This window comes from Brassica napus, chromosome C9, assembly GCF_020379485.1.
Source record: "Brassica napus cultivar Da-Ae chromosome C9, Da-Ae, whole genome shotgun sequence".
Taxonomy (NCBI): domain Eukaryota; kingdom Viridiplantae; phylum Streptophyta; class Magnoliopsida; order Brassicales; family Brassicaceae; genus Brassica; species Brassica napus.
In genome coordinates, this window is record NC_063452.1 from 40,163,282 (window position 1) to 40,183,503 (window position 20,222).

General features: G+C 34.8%; 2 protein-coding genes and 1 non-coding gene across 3 annotated transcripts; 1 reads left to right on the top strand and 2 right to left on the bottom strand.

Moving 5' to 3' along the window:
* The first annotated feature begins 5,447 nt into the window (after positions 1-5,447).
* Positions 5,448-6,721, top strand: LOC106347813 (membrane steroid-binding protein 1). Its single transcript, XM_013787414.3, has 2 exons — positions 5,448-5,876; positions 6,269-6,721. Exons 1-2 carry the CDS (start codon positions 5,557-5,559, stop codon positions 6,603-6,605), a joined length of 657 nt encoding a protein of 218 aa, XP_013642868.1. The 5' UTR covers positions 5,448-5,556; the 3' UTR covers positions 6,606-6,721.
* Positions 6,722-13,144: 6,423 nt separating this feature from the next.
* LOC106347814 (protein DETOXIFICATION 50) lies at positions 13,145-14,858 on the bottom strand. Its single transcript, XM_013787415.3, has one exon. It carries the CDS (start codon positions 14,764-14,766, stop codon positions 13,234-13,236), a length of 1,533 nt encoding a protein of 510 aa, XP_013642869.1. The 5' UTR covers positions 14,767-14,858; the 3' UTR covers positions 13,145-13,233.
* Positions 14,859-19,089: 4,231 nt separating this feature from the next.
* Positions 19,090-19,196, bottom strand: LOC125593669. Its single transcript, XR_007329569.1, has one exon. It is a non-coding gene; the product is annotated as a small nucleolar RNA R71 (small nucleolar RNA).
* Between the last annotated feature and the right edge of the window lie 1,026 nt (positions 19,197-20,222).

Here is a 20,222-nt window from a genome sequence, read left to right on the forward strand (position 1 = left end):
ATCTATGATAACAATGTAAGATTTAATGTTTTTAACCCTAATATATTGCAAATCTTATTTTTAAATAAAATATTTTAATAAAATACAATTAATCTTATGTTGATTTAAAGTATTTGTATTATACAAACTGACATATGTTCATCATATAGATCTTTCTGTAATCAAATTAAAATTGTGTATAAATATAAATTTATGAAAACAAAAAATGATAATTTTTCTATTAACCTGTTTTACACTGGTTTTACTTTGATTTTTAATATTTGCGAATTTTTTTTATTTTTAATATTTTAAAATTAGAATAAGTAATTAATGTTTTTAACTCGTCAAACATTGGTTAAAAGTTATGACTAATTAATTAAATAAATTAGAGCTTGTTGACTAACTCTTTTTTGGTAAATAACAAATATGGTCTTAGGACTGTTGTTACAATCGGGAAACAAAATCTTATTACATATTTAGTTGCTAAATGATTTCTTGTGTGGATATACTTAGAACGTATTCTAAACCAATACTTTAGGAATCTATACTATTAAATATAAATAAATTTATAGAGTAATTTCGTTATTTTATTTCTTGTTGAAAAAAAAACTTAAAGAGATTTATGTGATACATAATCTAAAACATATTATACTGTTTAGGGTTTACATGTATAGGAAGGATATTATAATATTAAATATAATAAGATTCAGATACATCCTCACCGTTGCTGGGAAGGGAGAGTGAGCGTCCTCGTCAAACCTGCGACCAGAGACACATCATGAATCGATCAATAAGATAAACAGAAAAAGGGAAGAGTAGCCAGTAGTGGCTGAGGCAAAACAAAGGAGAAGATAAAAAAACCATTTTTCTTTTTACTTGAGAAATAGAGTTTAGTTACGTAAAGTGTATTGCTAATATTTTAACTATAAAATAAATAATGAATCTTAGATATGCTAGGAAATATTGTTTAGTTCAAAATTAAATTAGCAAAATTAAATACAGTGGCATAGCATTGTAATTAAAGAGAAAATCAAGAACAGAATTCTAGTAGGGATTATGCTTTAATAGTATAGATTGTGTTTTCGTTTCTTAAAAAAAATGTTTAGCATTTCCAGCTATTTTTGATAAGTCATCGTATATATTAAAACAGAAGTCATGACTTCTTTCATGAGTGATTTTTTTTAATTTTGACTATCACTTAGAAATCTTATTAAATGTATTTTATTAAGACTAATAATACATAGAATCTTTAAAATACTTTAATCATAATATCTTTTGATATCTTTTTATTTTAAATATAAATATATTTATTTTAAAATTCTAACAAATCTGGTTTAAATTTTTTTTACAAGATCTTCATTTTCGAAATTATATTTAAATACTTTCACTATCTTATCTATTAAAATAGAAGTCATGAATTAGTTAATGTGTGATTTTTTTTTTTATTTGGACCACCACTTAAAAAGTTGTTTAAATTATATTTTTTATAAATATATGAATTATTTTTAATTATTCTAAAACAAAAATCAAATAAATATTCCTATATTTTCTCTGAAATTGTATATGAATAAAATCTTTTCATATCTTCTTATTTACAATATAAATATATTATTCATTTTCATTAAAATAAACCTTTTAAATATTTAATTAATTTCGTATTTATTTAGATAAATGTAAATTTCATTTTTCACCTAATATTTTTTATAAAATATTTGTTAATTTCGTGTTTATTTAAAAATTTAATGTATATTTCATTTTCAATAAAAAAAACTTTTAAAATATCTAATTAATTTTGTAATTATAACTAAAATCATGTAGAATTTTGTATTGAATTTTTGATATTAATTTAATTTAATACTTTTCAATTAAAATTTTGATCCTTTACCAATAATATATTTCAATTCAGAATTTTGTATCACATAATATAAAATATGCTATCACTGAAAATTAAAAAAAAAGTTTATTGTAAGTGTACTATAAAATTGTTGTATTTTAAAATATTATATCAAACAATATAATTGTAAATATTACAATTAGTCACGTAAAACAAATAATTATGTGTGTACAAATAAAAATAATCATCCGCACGGTTGTGCGGATTAAAATCTAGTTATAATTTTAAAATCAGATAATTTGGAAGCTAAAGAAATATATCCGTGCTAGGTATAGTTAGTATATAAAGGATAAGAAGATTATAAAATCTCTCTCTACTCATTGTTATTCTCTACGTCCCACATACAAAAGATATATATTATTAATATAACAAATATAAACATTGTTATATATATATATATATATATATATATATATATATATATATATATATATATATTTATCCTTCACGTAGTAATACACAATATGTTATCAGTATACAAGCACTCTCAAACCAACGAGGTGAGGTTTAATTATGTTTATTTTATATTAATATTTTTAATATTATTATTCTTTTGAAGTGATAGGATATGTCATCTCCGTTTATTATCTTAGGATGATAAGCGTTTCCTTCCCAACTGATCGTTGTGGTAGGATATGCATTCACAATCAAAGGATCACGTGATATGTTTTATCTCTGTTAATTAATAAATGATCAATATGGCAGAATATGTCTCATTAGATCATATGGCAGGCTTTGTCCTTGATTTTTTATTGAATGATTGATATCACTCAAATTATCCTAAGAAGTAATTTATACTCTCTCAAATAAGAGGTCGCATTATAGCACTTAGAAATCGAATTAACAGGGAGCTAGGACATACAAAAGATCTAAGCAGTTTATGATTAAGCTAGGCTAGTAATTTAATAATGCAGTAAATATAGTAAACTAGGTCGAACAAGCTAGTTGTTCTTATGGGACTGAGAGTTGTTTGATGGAAGGATGGTTACTAGACTTAGGATGGTTATCGGACGCGATAAAGACATTGCAAATATGTTTTTCGGACTTCAAGATATTTCATAACCCCAGAACGCAAAATAAATTTTTGGGATCTTTAATTAAAACTGCAAAAGTTTTACATTAGTTGTATTACCCAGACTACCTCAGATTTGAATAATAGAAAAATCGTTCGTTGTCAAAAATAAAAAAATAATGATTAAGCAGAATATAGAGTTAAATAGCGGGAAAATTTAGAGAAATGCATTCAAATAAGATTATAATTTGAAAACTACACCATTGTTTAAGTTTTTGAAAAAAATACACTTATGTGTATATAAATTTACCAAATTGCGCAATCTTAATATTTCTCAATTCCTAATATATATATAGTTTTTAAACTGTTTTTAAAAATCGTTAGAGAATCTACCTAATATCTTTTTAATATATCTACACAATAACTATCCTATATGTTTTTAATATTTCTTAAATTTGGACTTTGGAATTTTAAGTTTTTCTGTTCTAAACATTTTTTCTGCAAAATTTGGTTTTGGTTATTCTAGGTATTGGTAACTGTTTTAGTTTTTATTTTACAATAAAGTTGATTATTTTCACAATATTTGTTATGTTTTCCAGTTGTTCTACACCTTTGCAGAACTCTGCTTCTGTTCAAGTTCGAGGTAAGTGTCGTTTATGCGGCTAGATGGACTCTGAAATTGCAGAGCACAAAATCTGCAAATGCTCGTTCTAGTTCCATACTCTTATCTGACTGATAACATGAGAGAACTCCATACAGGAATGAGTTAGGTTTGAAACTACGTTGCAATTAGAACTTTCAGGTTATGTTAACACTCACTAAAAAGAGTTTCTGATCCATCAGATCATAATACATATTTGAACCGTGTCTGTATCCAAACAAATATTTAAGTTAATAGTCCATGAGTCCAGGCTCTCTCTTGTAATAGAAGCAACAACTTTCTGGGCATTTCATTGAGATAAACGACTTCTCCCACCTTAAAAACATAACTCTTTTTCTAATGACTTTTTCAACTATTCATTTTGCATATAGGAAGAGGGCAGACCCGTGACTCTACCACGCCTTAAAACCTACAAGAAATATTTGATTCTTTCGCCTCTCCTCATTTGTAATACACATCTTAAACCTGTCAAACCAACGAACACAAAAGTTTTTTTTTATCACACGAATCTTCAACTCCAGCTTTCTATCATCCTCTCGATCAGTTTGTGTTCTTTTTAAAAAACATATCATATTTGCCTTTGCTTGATAATGTCTACTTTACACAAGCCTTTGATGGGAAAAATTACTAGAGAGACATCGCATGAGAAGATATTCTATATCTAATTCTTTAATGGAATACGAAGAAACTACGAGTTCTTTCGAAAAAAAGAAGAAGCTAAGAGCTAGCAACTAAGCTACTGCACAAAACCAAGCATGTAGACGTAAGCAAGAGAACAAAAATAAGCATAACCGTGTGCATACACGTTATGCTTGCAATAAATCAAAGTATGTGCATTCCAATATATTTAAATAAAAGACACTAGGATTCTAGGAGAGATGTATGTGCCCTCGTACATAGAACTATAGTTGAAGCCACAACACAAGGTGATATATAGCATATCTGCTTCTGATCATTAGAAATTTTGGAACCACTAACCCCATCAATTGCACATATTTATCTTAAATATTAATTTTGAATTTATATCTTAATTATTGAAATATCTAATTTGGATAAAAAAGTAAATTAAAATTTAAGAAAGTGTAGTTTTCAAAAAAATAAACAGAAAGTGTAATTATCAAATTGCAAACTGTTATCGGAGTAATTTACAAATTATCCCATAAATAAATTTACTCTAATTAGTTACTCTAAAAATGTCTTTCAATCATACCCACAAAGTCGCAACCGTAACATGTTTTTTTTTTTTTGATAAAGCACAACCGTAACATGTTTTAGTCTTTTTATTTCAGAACATTAATGTGAGTTTTGATTTATCGGGTGATGGCTTTTTATATTTTGATGATTTTTCTAATATTCAGTTTTGGAAAAAACTATAAGAAGAGGTTGGGGGATTGAGTGATGTCAGTAACAATGTTGGTGTTAATTTTTTTTTATATATATTTTAAAGCAGGGTTGTTGTGATTTACATATTTTATTAGATTTTTTTTTTAAAAAGTAATAAAATATTGACAAAAAAGTAATGAAAAAATCATTCATATTTACTGTGTTGTTATTCTAAATAATATTTTTTCAATAAATATAATAGTTTTTTTTCAAAATACGATAAATCTTTTATATATTTATCTAGTAAAAAATATAATTATGAACAAAAAAAATAAGTGGTTTTATAATTACAAATATTTAAAGATTTTCATTACCTATGACAAAAAAAAAAGATTTTAATTACCTAGAGTTACATTTTTATAAAATTAAAAAATATTTTCAATAAAAATAAAACAAGAGTTTAATATTGGTTATATTTACGCAAAACACCTAGTACAGTATGTTTACGGCAAAAAAAAAAAGAAAGGAATATCAACTCGAGAAAAATGTTAAATGGTAAAGTGTTGGGTACCAAAAAAAAAAAAAAAAGGTAAAGTGAGAAAATAAATCTGACTTTACATAGAAAGACGAAAGTGCGAAAACCTTTTCAACATCAATCTTCTTCCTTCTTCTCTCCAAGCCAAAACCATGGCGCTACTACTATGGCAAACGCTAAAAGAAGCGATACATGCTTACACAGGTCTCTCCCCGGTGGTCTTCTTCACCGCCCTCGCTCTCGCCTTCGCCATTTACCAAGTCGTCTCAGGCTGGTTCGCTTCGCCTTTCGATGATGTTCGCCGACATCAGAGGGCTAGATCGTCGGCTGCAGAGGAAGCACCACCGATTCCTCAGCCTGTTCAGGTCGGCGAGATCACAGAGGAGGAACTTAAGCAGTACGATGGCTCCGATCCTCAAAAGCCCCTTCTTATGGCCATCAAACATCAGATCTATGACGTAACACAAAGCAGGTGAATTTCTTTAAATTTGACCAATGAACACCAACATTAGGTTTCTCCTTTCTGTAATTTTGTATTGGTCCTGTAAGAACTTGGACTTGCATAAATTTAAACCCTAACGAGTAGTTTAATTTAGAGTACTACTTGCGAACTTGATTCAATCCTAGGCTGGAAATTTCTGGGTATTTGAAGATTTGTTTGGTATAGTAAAGATTTATCTTTTTTCTAAATTCATATTAATGTTTTTGGATAGAGTATTGTTGTTGATGTCTGCTGGGGATTTGGATTTCTCAAAACTCTTAACTCATGTTCGAACTTTTGATTTAATCTTAAGACTGATTTGTTTTGTTTTATATGTGCTGTGTTTGTAATGAAAGGGTATCCATTTCTGTGTTGGTTTATAGGATGTTCTATGGACCAGGAGGGCCATATGCTTTGTTTGCAGGGAAAGACGCAAGCCGAGCTCTTGCAAAGATGTCGTTTGAGGAGAAAGATCTGACTTGGGATATCTCTGGTCTTGGTCCCTTTGAGCTTGAAGCTCTTCAGGACTGGGAGTACAAGTTCAACAGCAAGTATGCCACTGTTGGCACTGTCAAAGTGACCGTTTCAGAAGCTGAAACTGCATCTGTGTCTGAACCCGCAGAGACTGATGACGGAGACGCTCATGTAACCAAGCAAGAGCCGACAGTTGTGGATAAGAATCTTGAGACTCCTGCTGAGAGTGATGTGAAGAACGAGTAGATTCTGTTTCCATGATTTACTCTGATGATGTTGAAGTTTCAATGATATAATCTTTGTTTCATTACCTCAAAAACCAAGTTTGCTGGTTAATAAAGTATTTATAAAATGCTCGATCACATGGTGTTTGAATATTGCATTGCAAGATTACAAGGTGGTGGACATATATGCTTTGTTTGCAGGGAAAGATGCAAACCGTGATCTTGCAAAGATGAAGAAAAATATTTGACGTAATTGAGATATGTATCTCCGGTTTTTCTCCTTTATTCATTTCAGGACTGGAAGTACAATCATGAGCAAGTATGTCAAGGTTGGTGATTCAGCATCTTCTCTACTATTGGCGGCAACATGATAATTATTCAAATTATATAAACAGAGCTTACGCTCTCATATTAATCAGACTTTTGATAAGAAACTTAAAGTTTTGCTTCTTCATTGTTTGATTCATTAAATTCATCTCTCAAGAAGTTCGTTTCAAAGAAGCTATGGCGAGAAACTTTTTGATCAATCCAAGAACAGGTTTCTAAAACCCTAAATGTTCTTTGTGGACCGTTCAACTTATCATACGCTGCGCCAAGTTAGTATCAGAGCTTTGCTACGTTCCAAAACTCGCTACGCCTACTACGATGATTCGTAACGATGCCCCTACCACCCAAAAATCTATTGCCGACCTTCAAGCTCAAATCACGGCTCTTGTGACTGTTGTGACTAATCTAACGAAACAACGAACGACCCCTGCAATTCGCCGGTGATGCACTGACAATGATTACAATGACAATGGTGTTGATGATGGTGTTGAGGAAGAAGACGATAAATTTTTTACATGTCATTTCTATAGTCCAATATATGACAGGTACGACACAGACGATGATGATGATGTTGATAAGGAAGAACACACATCAGAAGACATTTTCACTAATTGGAACGGCGATCCAATATACAATGAGTTTGATGATGAGAACATAGAACTTGCAGAAACTGAATTTGCCCCAAATTTTTGGATTCTGCTTTTAAAATCAACGAGAAGTAAGATCTCAAAGAAGAGCTAGAAAAGCAACGCATAATTCTCAAAGCATAAATTATCCTTTGTGGAAAAAGGAAGAGTCAGTAGTTTTTTACCTTATTATGGCACGGTGAAAGATCTCAATTATGAGAAACAAGTGAAATTTTATTTTTCTTGTCATTATGGACAGAGGAAGAGTCAGTAGTTTTACTTTATTATGGCATGGTGAGAGCTCTCAATTATGAGAAACAAGTGAAATTTTATTTTTCTTGTCATTATGGACAGAGGAAGAGTTAGTAGTTTTACTTTATTATGGAACTAGGAAAGGTCCGCGCTGCGCCCGGGATTTGATGAATCGGTTTTTATAAAATATACAATTTTGTGTAAATTTTATTTTATGTTAAGTTGGGTGAGACTTTGATTATGTTGTCTACATAAAATTTCAATTATATAACTAAAATTGGTCGAATTCTTAGTTTATTTTCTGTTTTAGTCATGAATCGTAAGCTTTTATAGTTTTTAATACATAAATCAATCGATTCGATCAAAAGAGAATAAGATCGTGCTTCTAATACCATTGTATCCTTATTTTTTTGGGAGGATTTATAAAATAGTGGACAATGAAATTTTTATTTAGAAAAACTCTTTGCCAGAGTTATTATAGTTGTTTTGTGAATGCTAGTAATTCATATTATTAGTAACCGTTATTGTTTTTTCTGCCTTCCTTTGTTTATTCTGTGTGATATTTTTTTGTTATATTTGCTTGTATATTAGTATTAATCGTACTAATAAGTTTATAATGAAGAAAATATGGAAAATAAGAAATAAAGCGAAAAGGCAAAAATGCGACAATTGTATTATTTTAAATGGTTATAAACCGAGTAGAACTTCTTGTACCTGATAATGGAAAACATTGTGACTAAAAAATTGTTTCTCAACATGTAGGGCATTTATGTTCATTCAGATCCAGTCAATTATGCATTGGTGATGATAGGTATGGTTGCATTTCAATGAATTTATAACCTCGTCTATTATAATTTTGTCAATGCATATGCAACATTGATCTTCTTCCGCCGTTGAAGGTGCTCTTCTTTCAGAATTATGGTGTTCAAACAAAATTAACAATAATTATATATGGTAACTAAATTTTTTTTGAACTTAACATAAAAATAGTTTATAAACTCGTAGACTTATAAAAACATATTTTTAGAAAGGGAAATTGGATTGCATATACATAGCAACACCAAAAATTAAGTTTATAACCAAAACAATTTTTTGGCTATGATATTCTTTGTATAATATGTATAAAGACATAAACTACCTTTCATTCCACTGTTTCATCTCACTCTCACTTTCATTGTTAATCTCATTCTTTCGAAACTATTTTTTCTTTTCCAAAATGTATATTAATCATGTGATCATCTTTTATTTCATGATCATTTAAAAGTTTTACGAAATTCTTGAAAGTGATATTTTGCATGTCGTGTAATCATCTGATCCAGCAACTGTTTCTGGTCACTTTTTCACATCTTTTGGATTTACAATTTTAGTACTTTTTGATATATGTGGATTAAAAAGCAGAGAATGCGTAGAACTATTGAAGAAGAAGAACAATACACATTGCATTGTACAATTTCATTTGATAAACATAGAATAGTACAAAGCAGCATGTATTGTTACATCATCTCCACACCTCCTCTTCCTCTTCTTCCTCCTCCTCCTCCAAGCAACGAATCAAGGTATGTTCTGTTTGATTGTATAGCATAAGGATCCATCGACTCTGTTTCACCGCCATGGATTATTAGGAAATTAATCCAAACCAACGTTTCTTTTGCAGATCCGGTTGGAACAGTCTTCAAAGAGTCGCAAAAATGGTATGTTCAGACAGTTGTTGGTTATTCGAAATTAATGTTATGGAATTCTATTTGGATCCTGAACAAACAAAGTTCGCATATTTGTCTCTGTATTTGCCGCATTTTTGGCCACCGTTTCTGGGTTGGAAGAACAACTCTATGTTGTACCTGATAAGACTAGACTATAAGAGATACTATATATTGTAGAACCAAGTATATTTACTAGTGTTTTTCTATTGAAATATAGCGATGGTATATTCATTTGTGTATATTTGCATGCTATTGAAGTATTGTCTCTATGCTTAGCCTGTAATAGATAGCACAACTCTAAGTTATAACCGTGCAATGGCATAGTCACACGCAATAGATAAAATCTAACCTTGCATCTAGTTAACTCCTTCGTCTAACTATACTACAAGGTATGTAGTATAATATGTCTCTTTCAATTACATGTGTTACTTGTGAGCTTTTTCAGGTTTAGTGTGTGTTGTGATGGTTGTTCTCCTGAAAATCAATGCGACAGTGCAACTTAATCGGTGAGACACCCTGACAGAAGCCTTCCTTGGCGTCGCAGCATAGACATGTGCGGTTGCAGCTTTCTCTAGCGTCAATTCGGACCTACTCATGCAATGAAGTATTTTATGCCATCTTCATTCATCTACATTAGTTTTATGTATTAACCAATGATGTTTCTTTTATTTTTTCCGACATAATGCTTTTCTCTATCCTATAAACTTTGTTTCGTGGCTGCACCTTTAAGACAAAACTAAACTTGATTCCTAGTATGGTTGTTATGTACGTTAACATTTCTAAGTTTTTTCACTAACTTTGACCCCCTCCTCAAAATTGGTAAAGCATTGTCAGCATACACAAAAAAAAAACTTATGTGTGTTTGTGTGGAGTATTATATATTATATTGTAACCATGTATGGTATAGTTTAGTAATGGATGAAACCCAATCTCATAATTGGTTCAATCATTTGTGTGACTATATTATATGGTATGTAGTATAGTATGACAGTTTTCCGTTTGGAATGTCAACATCACGTGCACGCGCATGGAGGAAGATTTCGGTCACGTTTGTGCGCAAATTGTCCCATCCGTCCCATATTATTGTAGCATGAACATATTCTTCATTTTTTGCCTATTATGTATATTCAGCAAATTCACCCTTTTAGAAATTATCATATTAGAATTAATTTAAAAGAGTAATGTGGATTCTCATCTTGTGAACTCAAATTCTACGCTGCTAATTTGACCTATGAAGACCTATGAAATAGGTTAAGCTTTTGTAATCTTTATATACTGTTAAATAAAAACTAACATGCATAACCTTTTGGTATTGTTTTTATTAGTCACATCCCTAATGTTTGTTTTGCAAATATACTCTATCCAACGTGTAAGAATAACTTTTCTTGACGTGTCCTTTTAAATATATAGTAATAGTAATATCTATAAACTATTTGCAACTTGAAAGACAACTTTTGGCTTTAACGATCCTTATTTCAAGGCCTTGCATCCATGACTTGATTCCGAAGCAGCATATTTACGTTTTCTCTGCAGTCTTTGCCTGTGTGGCTGTAGCTTGTGACTTGTTATTTTAGTAAATTCTGTCATAGGACGGTTGATCTCGGGTGAGGCATGAGCTATTTTTATTTTGCCTTGTCTTGCAAGAATCCACTTTGCTATTTAATCCTTTGTCTAGCACTATTTCTTGAGATTCTTACATTTTATCTGTTGTTGTTAATGTGATAATAATGTGTGAGTGCACTCAAATTTAATCTATGACACTATCTACTAATTACCTTAGTTTGAACAAATCCATAGTTCGAGAGGAATTGCGTGTCTGAGAATCTAGGCATGTTCTGGGCAAGAGAATAGTATCCTAACGGAAGTCTTTGCTCTGAGCAGGCATTTGCGTAAAGCATATTTTCTTTTACCTTTATGGATAAAGCAGCATTACGGTTAGACTCCATCCTTGGATTTATTGTAGCCAGCTTCATGTACAATAGCTGAAGAAAAACAGAACAAATGTTTCAGATCTTAAGAAGAATTTAAATCCAGTTTTAAAGCAATATTTTATACAAAATGTGATTATACCTCAACTTGTCTCTCTAAGGACTGCACATAGTTTACGATTTCATCAAGTGAAACTGCTTTCGCTGGAACCAGGAACCAGATCCTGAAGTAAAGTTAGCATCTCGCTGATCTTTTCTCTTCTTACCTGATAACCAAACACAAACATCAACATTTCAAAGTTGAACAGAAAAATGGACAGAAAAAAAAAACCAAATCGGTTCTCTGAAGGTAGTAGCACTCTTTCAGCGAGGCGGTGGCTATCTGCTGGCTGACCCCTTCTAGCTCTAACATGAATGTAATCTTTGGGTGGCTCAGGAGGCTTTGTATCGTCCTTATTGGTATATTTATCAATCACACTTCTCTATTAAGTTTTTACTGCTTTCAGCTTCTTCATGCTTGCTTCTCTTGGATTTAACAATTCCTCCTGAAACCTGATCACAAACCCCAAATCAACATCTCAAGGACAGAGGCAAGAGAGATTGTGAAATAAAAACTCATACTCTCTTATACATACAGCGTATCTATAAAGAAGAACAGAGGCAAGAGAGATTGTGAAATAAAATAAAAAACTTTGAACGGTAAACAATCGTAAGAGCTGTAAGACATAAGCGACAATCACTTTGCTTCAGATGAACGGTATGAATTGCATAAATTACTTGTAATAGACGCACTGCTTGCCTCTGCTATGCAAAAGTTATTTGCTTGATACGACTGTGAGTAAGAAAGTGATGAACCACATCTATTTATACATAAACCACACCACCTCTGAGCTTGAAGAATGCTTTGAATACACCTAGTGGGTGAGGGGGAGGGCGAATTGAGTGGATTAAACACGAACTCTTAACTCGGAGCTTTTCGTATGGTGAGTGAAAGCTGAAACGACATCGACTCGCCGTCAAAGGATGGGGGATGCGACTTTGGTTTTCTTGTCCGAAGAACATTAGGGTTAGAGACGACTTATGTAATATCGGGCCGGATAAGGAACAAACTCAGCAGCCCGAAGCCCAGATAAAGAACACACAAACGAAGCCCACTAACGGATAGAGTTAATGAAACGAAGCGTTTAGCAGGAGTGGACGCGTGGCGGCTAGAGGACGCTCGGCTTTCTTACGTGGAGGGTGACGTGGACGAACGTGAGAGAAGAAAACATGATTATATAGATATAGATAGATAGATAGATAGATATAGATTTTACTTTATTATGAAACGGTGAGAGCTCTCAGCTATGAGAAACAAGTGAAATTTTATTTTTCTTGTCATTATAGACAGAGGAAGAGCAAGCCACCCGATCCTATTCAAAGTAAGCTTGTTTCTTTGCACGGGTAGTAACTATGATACGAGAGTACTTGGTGGTGATTATACTTATGTTAGCTGCAAGATACATGAAAAAGTGGAGGTGAGTCATGCATTTGACATGGCGTCTTGTGATTGTTTCGGTTACTTGCGAGTTGAGTCAGAACATCAGAAGATGGCTACGGTTCAGCCGTGCTGTGAGCTGTTGGAGCATAAAGAGATTACACATGATTTATCAAGATCACAATGCATGAGAGACAGTGTCTCACTAATTATTCTGTCAGTGTTTGTGTAATCTTCTGCCAAACTTGCAATTAAATATGAAATTCATATTATTATTATTATTATTATTTTAAAGAAGACAGTCATATTAAAAAAGCAATAATCTGTCACTCTTAAAGACTCACTCCTCTCTAATTACCAACCTTCCAACCTCCATATCTTCCACATTGCTGCAGCTTCTGATGCCATCTGTCGCTTTTGGCCCCCTAGCCCTTTCCGCCTCCAATGGCCAATTAATCCTACACATCGCCACCATCATACCAATCATACATGATATCTGCGCTACGAGCATTCCGAGCCAAAGTCCCATGAATCCAAACCCAAACCAAAAAGTTAAAACCATTACTACAGGCAAACCAATCACATAAAATGCCGCTATATTGATATTAGCTCCCGTCATCGGCCTCGCCGACCCTCTGAGAACGCCGCATCCAGTAGTCTGAGGGCAGTTTCCCAGCTCGCAAAGGCCAACAACTGGCATAACAATCATAGTCAAATTAATGACTTCTTCATCATCCGTGAAAAACGTAGCCCATACCTTTCTGACTGAGAAAGTGAATATGAGAGCCATGAGCCCGAGGGAGATGCTGAGACCAAGTCCGACAAAGGTGGCTCTTCTCGCTCTCTGTGGCTGGTTCGAACCCAGCTCGTTTCCTACACGAGTCGAGACTGCGGAGCCCAATGAATGAGGGAAAATATAAACAAGGGAAGTGATTTGGATGATTATACCCATTGAAGAAACAGATACTTTAGGGTTTATAAGTAACCCACAAAGCACAATCATGATCTCGTAGCACCACCACTCGAGACAAACTGCAACACAACTGGGTACCGCGAGACCAAGCAGCTTCTTCCATTCTCTCACACTCTGTTCATACGACTCCTCTGAGACCTTCTCATCTTTACTTAGCTTTTCTTCGAAGAAAGCTATGTAGATGAAGAGAAATACGACAAGGTTGAAATTTGACAGAGCACCACTCAAAGCAATACCTTTGATCTCAAAACCGAGGTATGACACTAGGAGGAATGTAACCGGAAAGTGGAGAACACTCGCAATCCCTGTGCATACGGATAAAGGTATAGTCTTTGACTGTGTCCTGAAATAAGCTCTTAATGGGTGTAAGAAAGATTGAGCAAGGAGATCTGGAACAGAGTAAAGCAGAAAGGTGTGAGCTATGGATGCGAGCTCCTCGTCCTGTTTTAACAATTTCAGAATCCTCTCGGTGTTTATCCATAGAAGAAAAACAGGGAGAGTTGTGACAAGGAGTAGGATGATTCCTCGACGGATTGTTGCCCGGAAGAGTTTATAGTTTGTTGCACCAATTGCTTGTGAGCAAATTGAGTCTACACCCATGGTTAAACCGGAGAAGAACGAGTAAGCGGTGATGTTGGCAAATGCAAGTGCGACGGAGCCGCCTGCAAGAGTGGGGCCACCAAGACCGGCCAGGAAAAACATAGATATGAAGGAGCGAAAGTAAAGGAGAACATTTGTGATGATCAATGGGTAAGCGATTCTTAAAATGGAGATTGCTTCTATTGCAAAGAGGGAGAGAAGAGCAAAGAAATTTTTAAGTAAATGTAGTTTCTCGTGAAGAGAGATATTTGGGAGAAATGGTACTGTAACTTCATCGTTGAAACGATTTGATTGAGACATTCTTTCTCTTTTATGTTAGATAGAAGCAAGAGGGGATGAAGAAGTATGGTTAAGCATTGGCTTTATATAGTGAAATTAGTCATTGGAAGTTCTAACATTATTTTGTTCCAAATTTGGCCATATATTTTCCTTACTTTTAATCAACAATTATCATAAAATCAATATGTACAAATGTGTATATATATACGTGTTGACTATATAATAAAGTTGTACACGCGCTTTCGATTCTCTTTCAATTCATAATGACATGTGGTAAACATTCATATGAATAGTAGATTTTCATCTCTAAATTTTAATTTTTTAAGGATATACTTTCTTTCTTTGCTTCTAATTTTCTCCTCTGGGTTGGACCTCATACAATGTATGTTGTTTGATTTCGTATACACGTGTCATTAACAAGATTCGAATCCAATATACACAATTTTATGTGGCTTGAATCAATACAATGAAATGTGGGCCCTTTTTCAAAGATATAGTAGATTTTTATCTATAACTGCTAAATCTTTTGAGGACATAATCTTAATTTTTTTCATCTTCGATTTTTATTTATCCAATATATTCTACTTAAATATGTAAAACATGTAACTAATTGTAAAAGGGACCATTTGTGATGACCAATGGGAAAGAGATTCTTGCGATTAAGATTACTTTATTTGTGAAAAAGTAGAGAAGAGGAAAGTAATTTTTAAGTAAATTTAGTTTCTCATGAAGAAAGAATCTTGGAAGAAAGATTATTGTAACTTCGTCTTTGACATGATTTATTTGAGATATTCTTTCTTTGTTAATGTTAGATAAGTAAGAGAAAAAGATTTTTGGGTGTGAAGAAGCTTAGTTAATGTTATAGAAGGATTTAGTATATAAATCCAGTCTGATATAGGCCCAATCGCAATGGGCTAAATTTACAGTTTCCACTTGATCATCAGCAAAGCCTAACTATTCTTATCTAAAAAGGGTACTTCACAGCTCGAGGAAGCGAGCTCAAGGTCTAATAAAATAATAACTAAGATCCGTTACTTTGCGGTCAAACGGTTACACAACATACCAAGATCTTTGGCGCAAGACACGTCACATGCACCTTAGATACACGGAGTAGTTGGAGTGATCCAAAGGATTCATCTCTTATAATAACAAATTCTAGTATTAAGCTCTAATTTCAGGCCTTCCCTGGCAATCGGGATCGGGGTTCTTGAAATTCAAGAAGGTGTAATTGACAAAGGGCTAAAGAGTTTATTCGAGGACTTAGGTCAATTATGCATGTGTTTTGGTATTGAGGCTACAGATGTAGTATAAAAATATTTGCAATTTAGGTTTTAGCATACAATTAGTGTTTCGCATAATCCTTTTTTTAGCCTTATGAAAATTGTTTTCATATAACTTTGTTTCAGTCACAAAAGCTGTTCTGAGAGGCTTTAGTTGAACATAGCTGAAGTCATCACCTAGGAAGACGAAGCCTAAGAGGCTCGACACCGAATTTATTGGAAACAAGTTACATGATAGTGATTTGCTCGGTCGTAATAGAGAGAACCGTGAGGCCTACTCTTCTCTCATGAGTGAATCCAATTGTGGAGAAATGTGGAACAAGTCAATGACAAATGATGGTCCCACAGCTTAGTGAGATTGAGCTACTAATCAAAGCTGCAAAAGCCATCATCTCCTCTAAGAAGTAAGGTGCTCATTCTCTTATTTATAAGTCAATTACAATAGATTCAGAGGCTAGTCATGACATGATTAGTGACAAGAATCTAATTAATGATGTTACACATGTTCTTGGGAATGTTATAATCAAATGGATATAAGGTGAAGAACGAAGGAATTGAGAATCTTAGGCTTGCATCCAAACTATTCTTAGTGAGGAAAGCCATGATTGACCTGAATTGTCAGGTGGTTTTTAGACCCCGTGACGTTGAGTTTGAAAAAATACAGACAGGAAAGGTGATTGGAGAAGGAAACAGCCTTATTACGTCACCCACACTCTCGTCCATTAGAACTCATGATGCCAGATATGATGTCCTTTAACCACTTGGAATGTGAAGTAGGCATCTTAGGAAAACATTACAAATCTGTCTTCCCTACATCGATAACCATCTATGAGAAGTGATTTGACTTAGATTAGTCTGATGTTTGGAGATCTCCATGTGTGTCTAGAGATAACTACAAGTACTTTATCACTTTTATATATGAGAAGTCAAAGTATACTTGGCTGGCATCACAGCCTTCTAAGGATTGTGTTTTACATGCTTTCATGAACTTCCAATCTTATGTCACTAACATCAAATGCTAATGTGAAGGTACTTAGGGCAGACAATGGAAGTGAATAAACTAGTCACACATTCAAGAATCACTTAGAAAATTTGGGTATAGTTCACAAAACAATTTATCCTTATACACCTCAGCAGAATGGAGTGGTTGAAAGAAATAAGAGGCATCTCTGATATATGGTGTTTTTAATACCATTATATGTGTTCTTTGAGTTAATTCTCAGTCCTAATTCATGCTTATTTGATATCATTCCAGGTTTGGAGCAGGTGAAAGAGTAAAGAAGAGAGTGCCATGAAGGAAGAAGTCATTTTGGAATATCTAACGCAGAACAACCAGTCGGATCAATCCGAAGGTTGTTCCCAAAAAGAGCAAGCGACTGACTGTTCCCAACTATTAAGGAAACCTCCAAGATTTCAGGGGTTTGCCCTAGATTTTCTCTCCTTTCTCAGCTGCCGGCGCCTCCATATAAAAAGCCTATGCTATCATTTCTAATTCCTTACGCGACTTTTACAAGAGACCTAGAACTATTTTGGATTTAGAAACTTGTAAGGGAGAAGGCTTCATCTCTAATTTTCACGAGAAGATCATCCTGAACCCTTATCTTTCTACTTTATTTTATATGCAGTATTATTCAGAAATCATGTCTGTGTCATCTTGCTTTATGATTGAGTAGTCGGCTAAGCTTGCTTAGGGTTTAGGGTGTCAATCGCATGAGCTAAACGCAAATAAGTGATTATAACTGTTCTTCATTCATATTGTTCTTACTGCTTGCATTGAATTGATCACTTAATGTTCGATCTCTAGTTTAATCACCTAGCTAACCGGTTAGGAGATAAACTGATATATATTGAATGAGATTCATATCCCTAATCAACGAGAGTAGATATTAGGGTATTAAGTGAATTAATTGGATCTGATCTCTAAGACTTGCTATCGCGTCTTGTTCCAAGTGAGAGCTTAGGACTCAATGCCGATCAGCAAAGGGAACAAGTCCGCGATAGTGGATTGTTCTAGCCGAGTGATCCGAGTTCTAGACTGCACCTCATTGCACTTGAATAATTGTTTGGTTCCGCATTGACACCCGATGAACAACCCTAAGCTGGCTTTCATTTAAATCAAATTTGAATCTCTAGGTATTCTAGTTACTTGCGTCACCATTGATTTTAAAACCCCACTTGTTTCCCAACTTAATATTGAACTCATAAGAGTAAAGAGTAAACTGGTCCTCTAGATTGAATCTCAAATATTACGATTACCACTGTTAACTTGACAGTAGCAAGGATTCATTTTTAGTGTATCAAATTTTGGCGCCGTTGCGACGGGGACCAGGGTTTTACCTTTATTTTTTGGTTTAATATTTAGTCTGAGATATCTAACTTGCTTTTAATTCTTTGTTGGAACAGATGATCCAAGTGCATGACCAGTAGACATACTCGGAGCAACGCACAAGGACCACTACATCAACTGACCAACGACGAACTCGCAAGATTAGACAGACAGAATCGTTAACAGCCGAGAACAACCGACACCAACATGGGTGATCACGGCAATCAGGATGACCTCACTGCTGCACTGGCAATCATTCAACAACAAATGCAGACTCAGCAACAACAGATGTTGCAGATGTAGCAGACCATCCAAAATCAGCAACAAGCTGCTCAAGAAGCAGCTGAGAACGCCGCGTGAGAAGAGCGTGATGCTCCTATTGGGGAGCGGAACCTTCCGCGGAACTTCGCTAGTAACCGCTCCCCCATCAACCCTCCTCCTTGCACTCGGCATGACTATGAGATCAAACCTGCACTGATAAGTCTGGTACAGAAGAGCACGTTCAGTGGTCTCACTAGTGACATCCCGATGGACCACATCGAAGCCTTTGAGAGAATCTACAATTTCTCTCGCTCTAACGGAGTGCCACCAGATTATGTCAAATGCACGCTGTTCCCATTCTCTCTTGAAGGGAAAGCTTCTCACTGGCTCCAATCTCTGCCGACCGGTTCTCTTACCTCATGGGACCAGGTCAGATCAGCGTTCCTGAGCCACTTCTACACGAAATTTAAAACCGCGGCTCTACGGCACATGATCTCCAATTTCAAGCAGAAGTCTGATGAACCTTTTCATGAAGCTTGGGAGAGGTACAAGGAGTACCAGAGAGAGTGGCCACACCATGGGTTTGACAATGACTATATATTGGAGGTGTTCTATGATAGAGTGAGCTATGAGTTTCGAAACACCCTTGATTCTTCGAGTAATGGAGACTTCATGGCTCAAACCACACCTGGTGCGTTCGAGCTGATTGAGAACATGGCTTCAAGTTCACTAAACAAGAACAAGGAGCATGATCACTCGAAGAGTGTGAACAGCATAGATGATCTCGCAGCAAAGGTGGACCAACTGCTTAAGGGAAACCAAAGCCAAGTGTTCATAATGGAAGAAGCAGCTCTTGAGAAGAGTGTCGGTGACCTGGTGTTTGATGCTGAAATATCAGGAGATGAACAGCAAGAGGTGAGCTACGTGAATGGGCAAGGATGGCAGCTAAAAAATTACCACCCAAACCCTAACGTGAGGAACAACCCACAGCTTTTCTGGCCTAAGCAAGACAAACCAGCTGATCCTGCACAGAGTAACCAAGGTCAGTATGCCGGGTATCAAAAGAACTACCAACCCCGAAACTATGTTCTAAGCCAACCGCAGAACAATCCACCTCAGATGCAGAAACACCAGAACACTCAGCCAGCTACCTCCGCTCCTATCGCTGTTACGCAAGATGAGGCAAAAGCTATGTTGCAGCAGCTGCTCCATGGACAACAGCTCCAAGGGAAGGCTCTAATCCAGGTTACTACCGAGATCAATACCAAAATGAACCATATGTTCAACGATTTGAGCACCAAGTACGACAATGTTGCGAGTCATATGAGACTGATGGACATTCAGATTGCTCAGACTGCTGAAAGCGTCAAGAGGCAACAAGGTACTCAACCTGGGAAAACCGACAAAAACCCTAAGGAGTGCAATGCGGTTGGGTTGGGAAGTAGAAAGCAACTGTCTGAGCCGGTAAAGAAGAGGTTCACTACGGCTGAGAAGGGGAAGCAGAAAGAGTCAGAACAACCACCAGCCGATACCCCGACAGCTGAGAAGGAGAGGGAACCAACAGTTGGAACCAATTCCCCAGGACCAGAACAACCAGCTGAGGCTGTCCG

Coding starts and splice junctions, on each gene's coding strand:
- LOC106347814 (XM_013787415.3), bottom strand. CDS start 14,766: ATGTCTCAATCAAATCGTTTCAACGATGAAGTTACAGTACCATTTCTC.
- LOC106347813 (XM_013787414.3), top strand. CDS start 5,557: ATGGCGCTACTACTATGGCAAACGCTAAAAGAAGCGATACATGCTTAC. Junction 5,877..6,268: donor TATGACGTAACACAAAGCAG/GTGAATTTCTTT, acceptor GTTGGTTTATAG/GATGTTCTATGGACCAGGAG.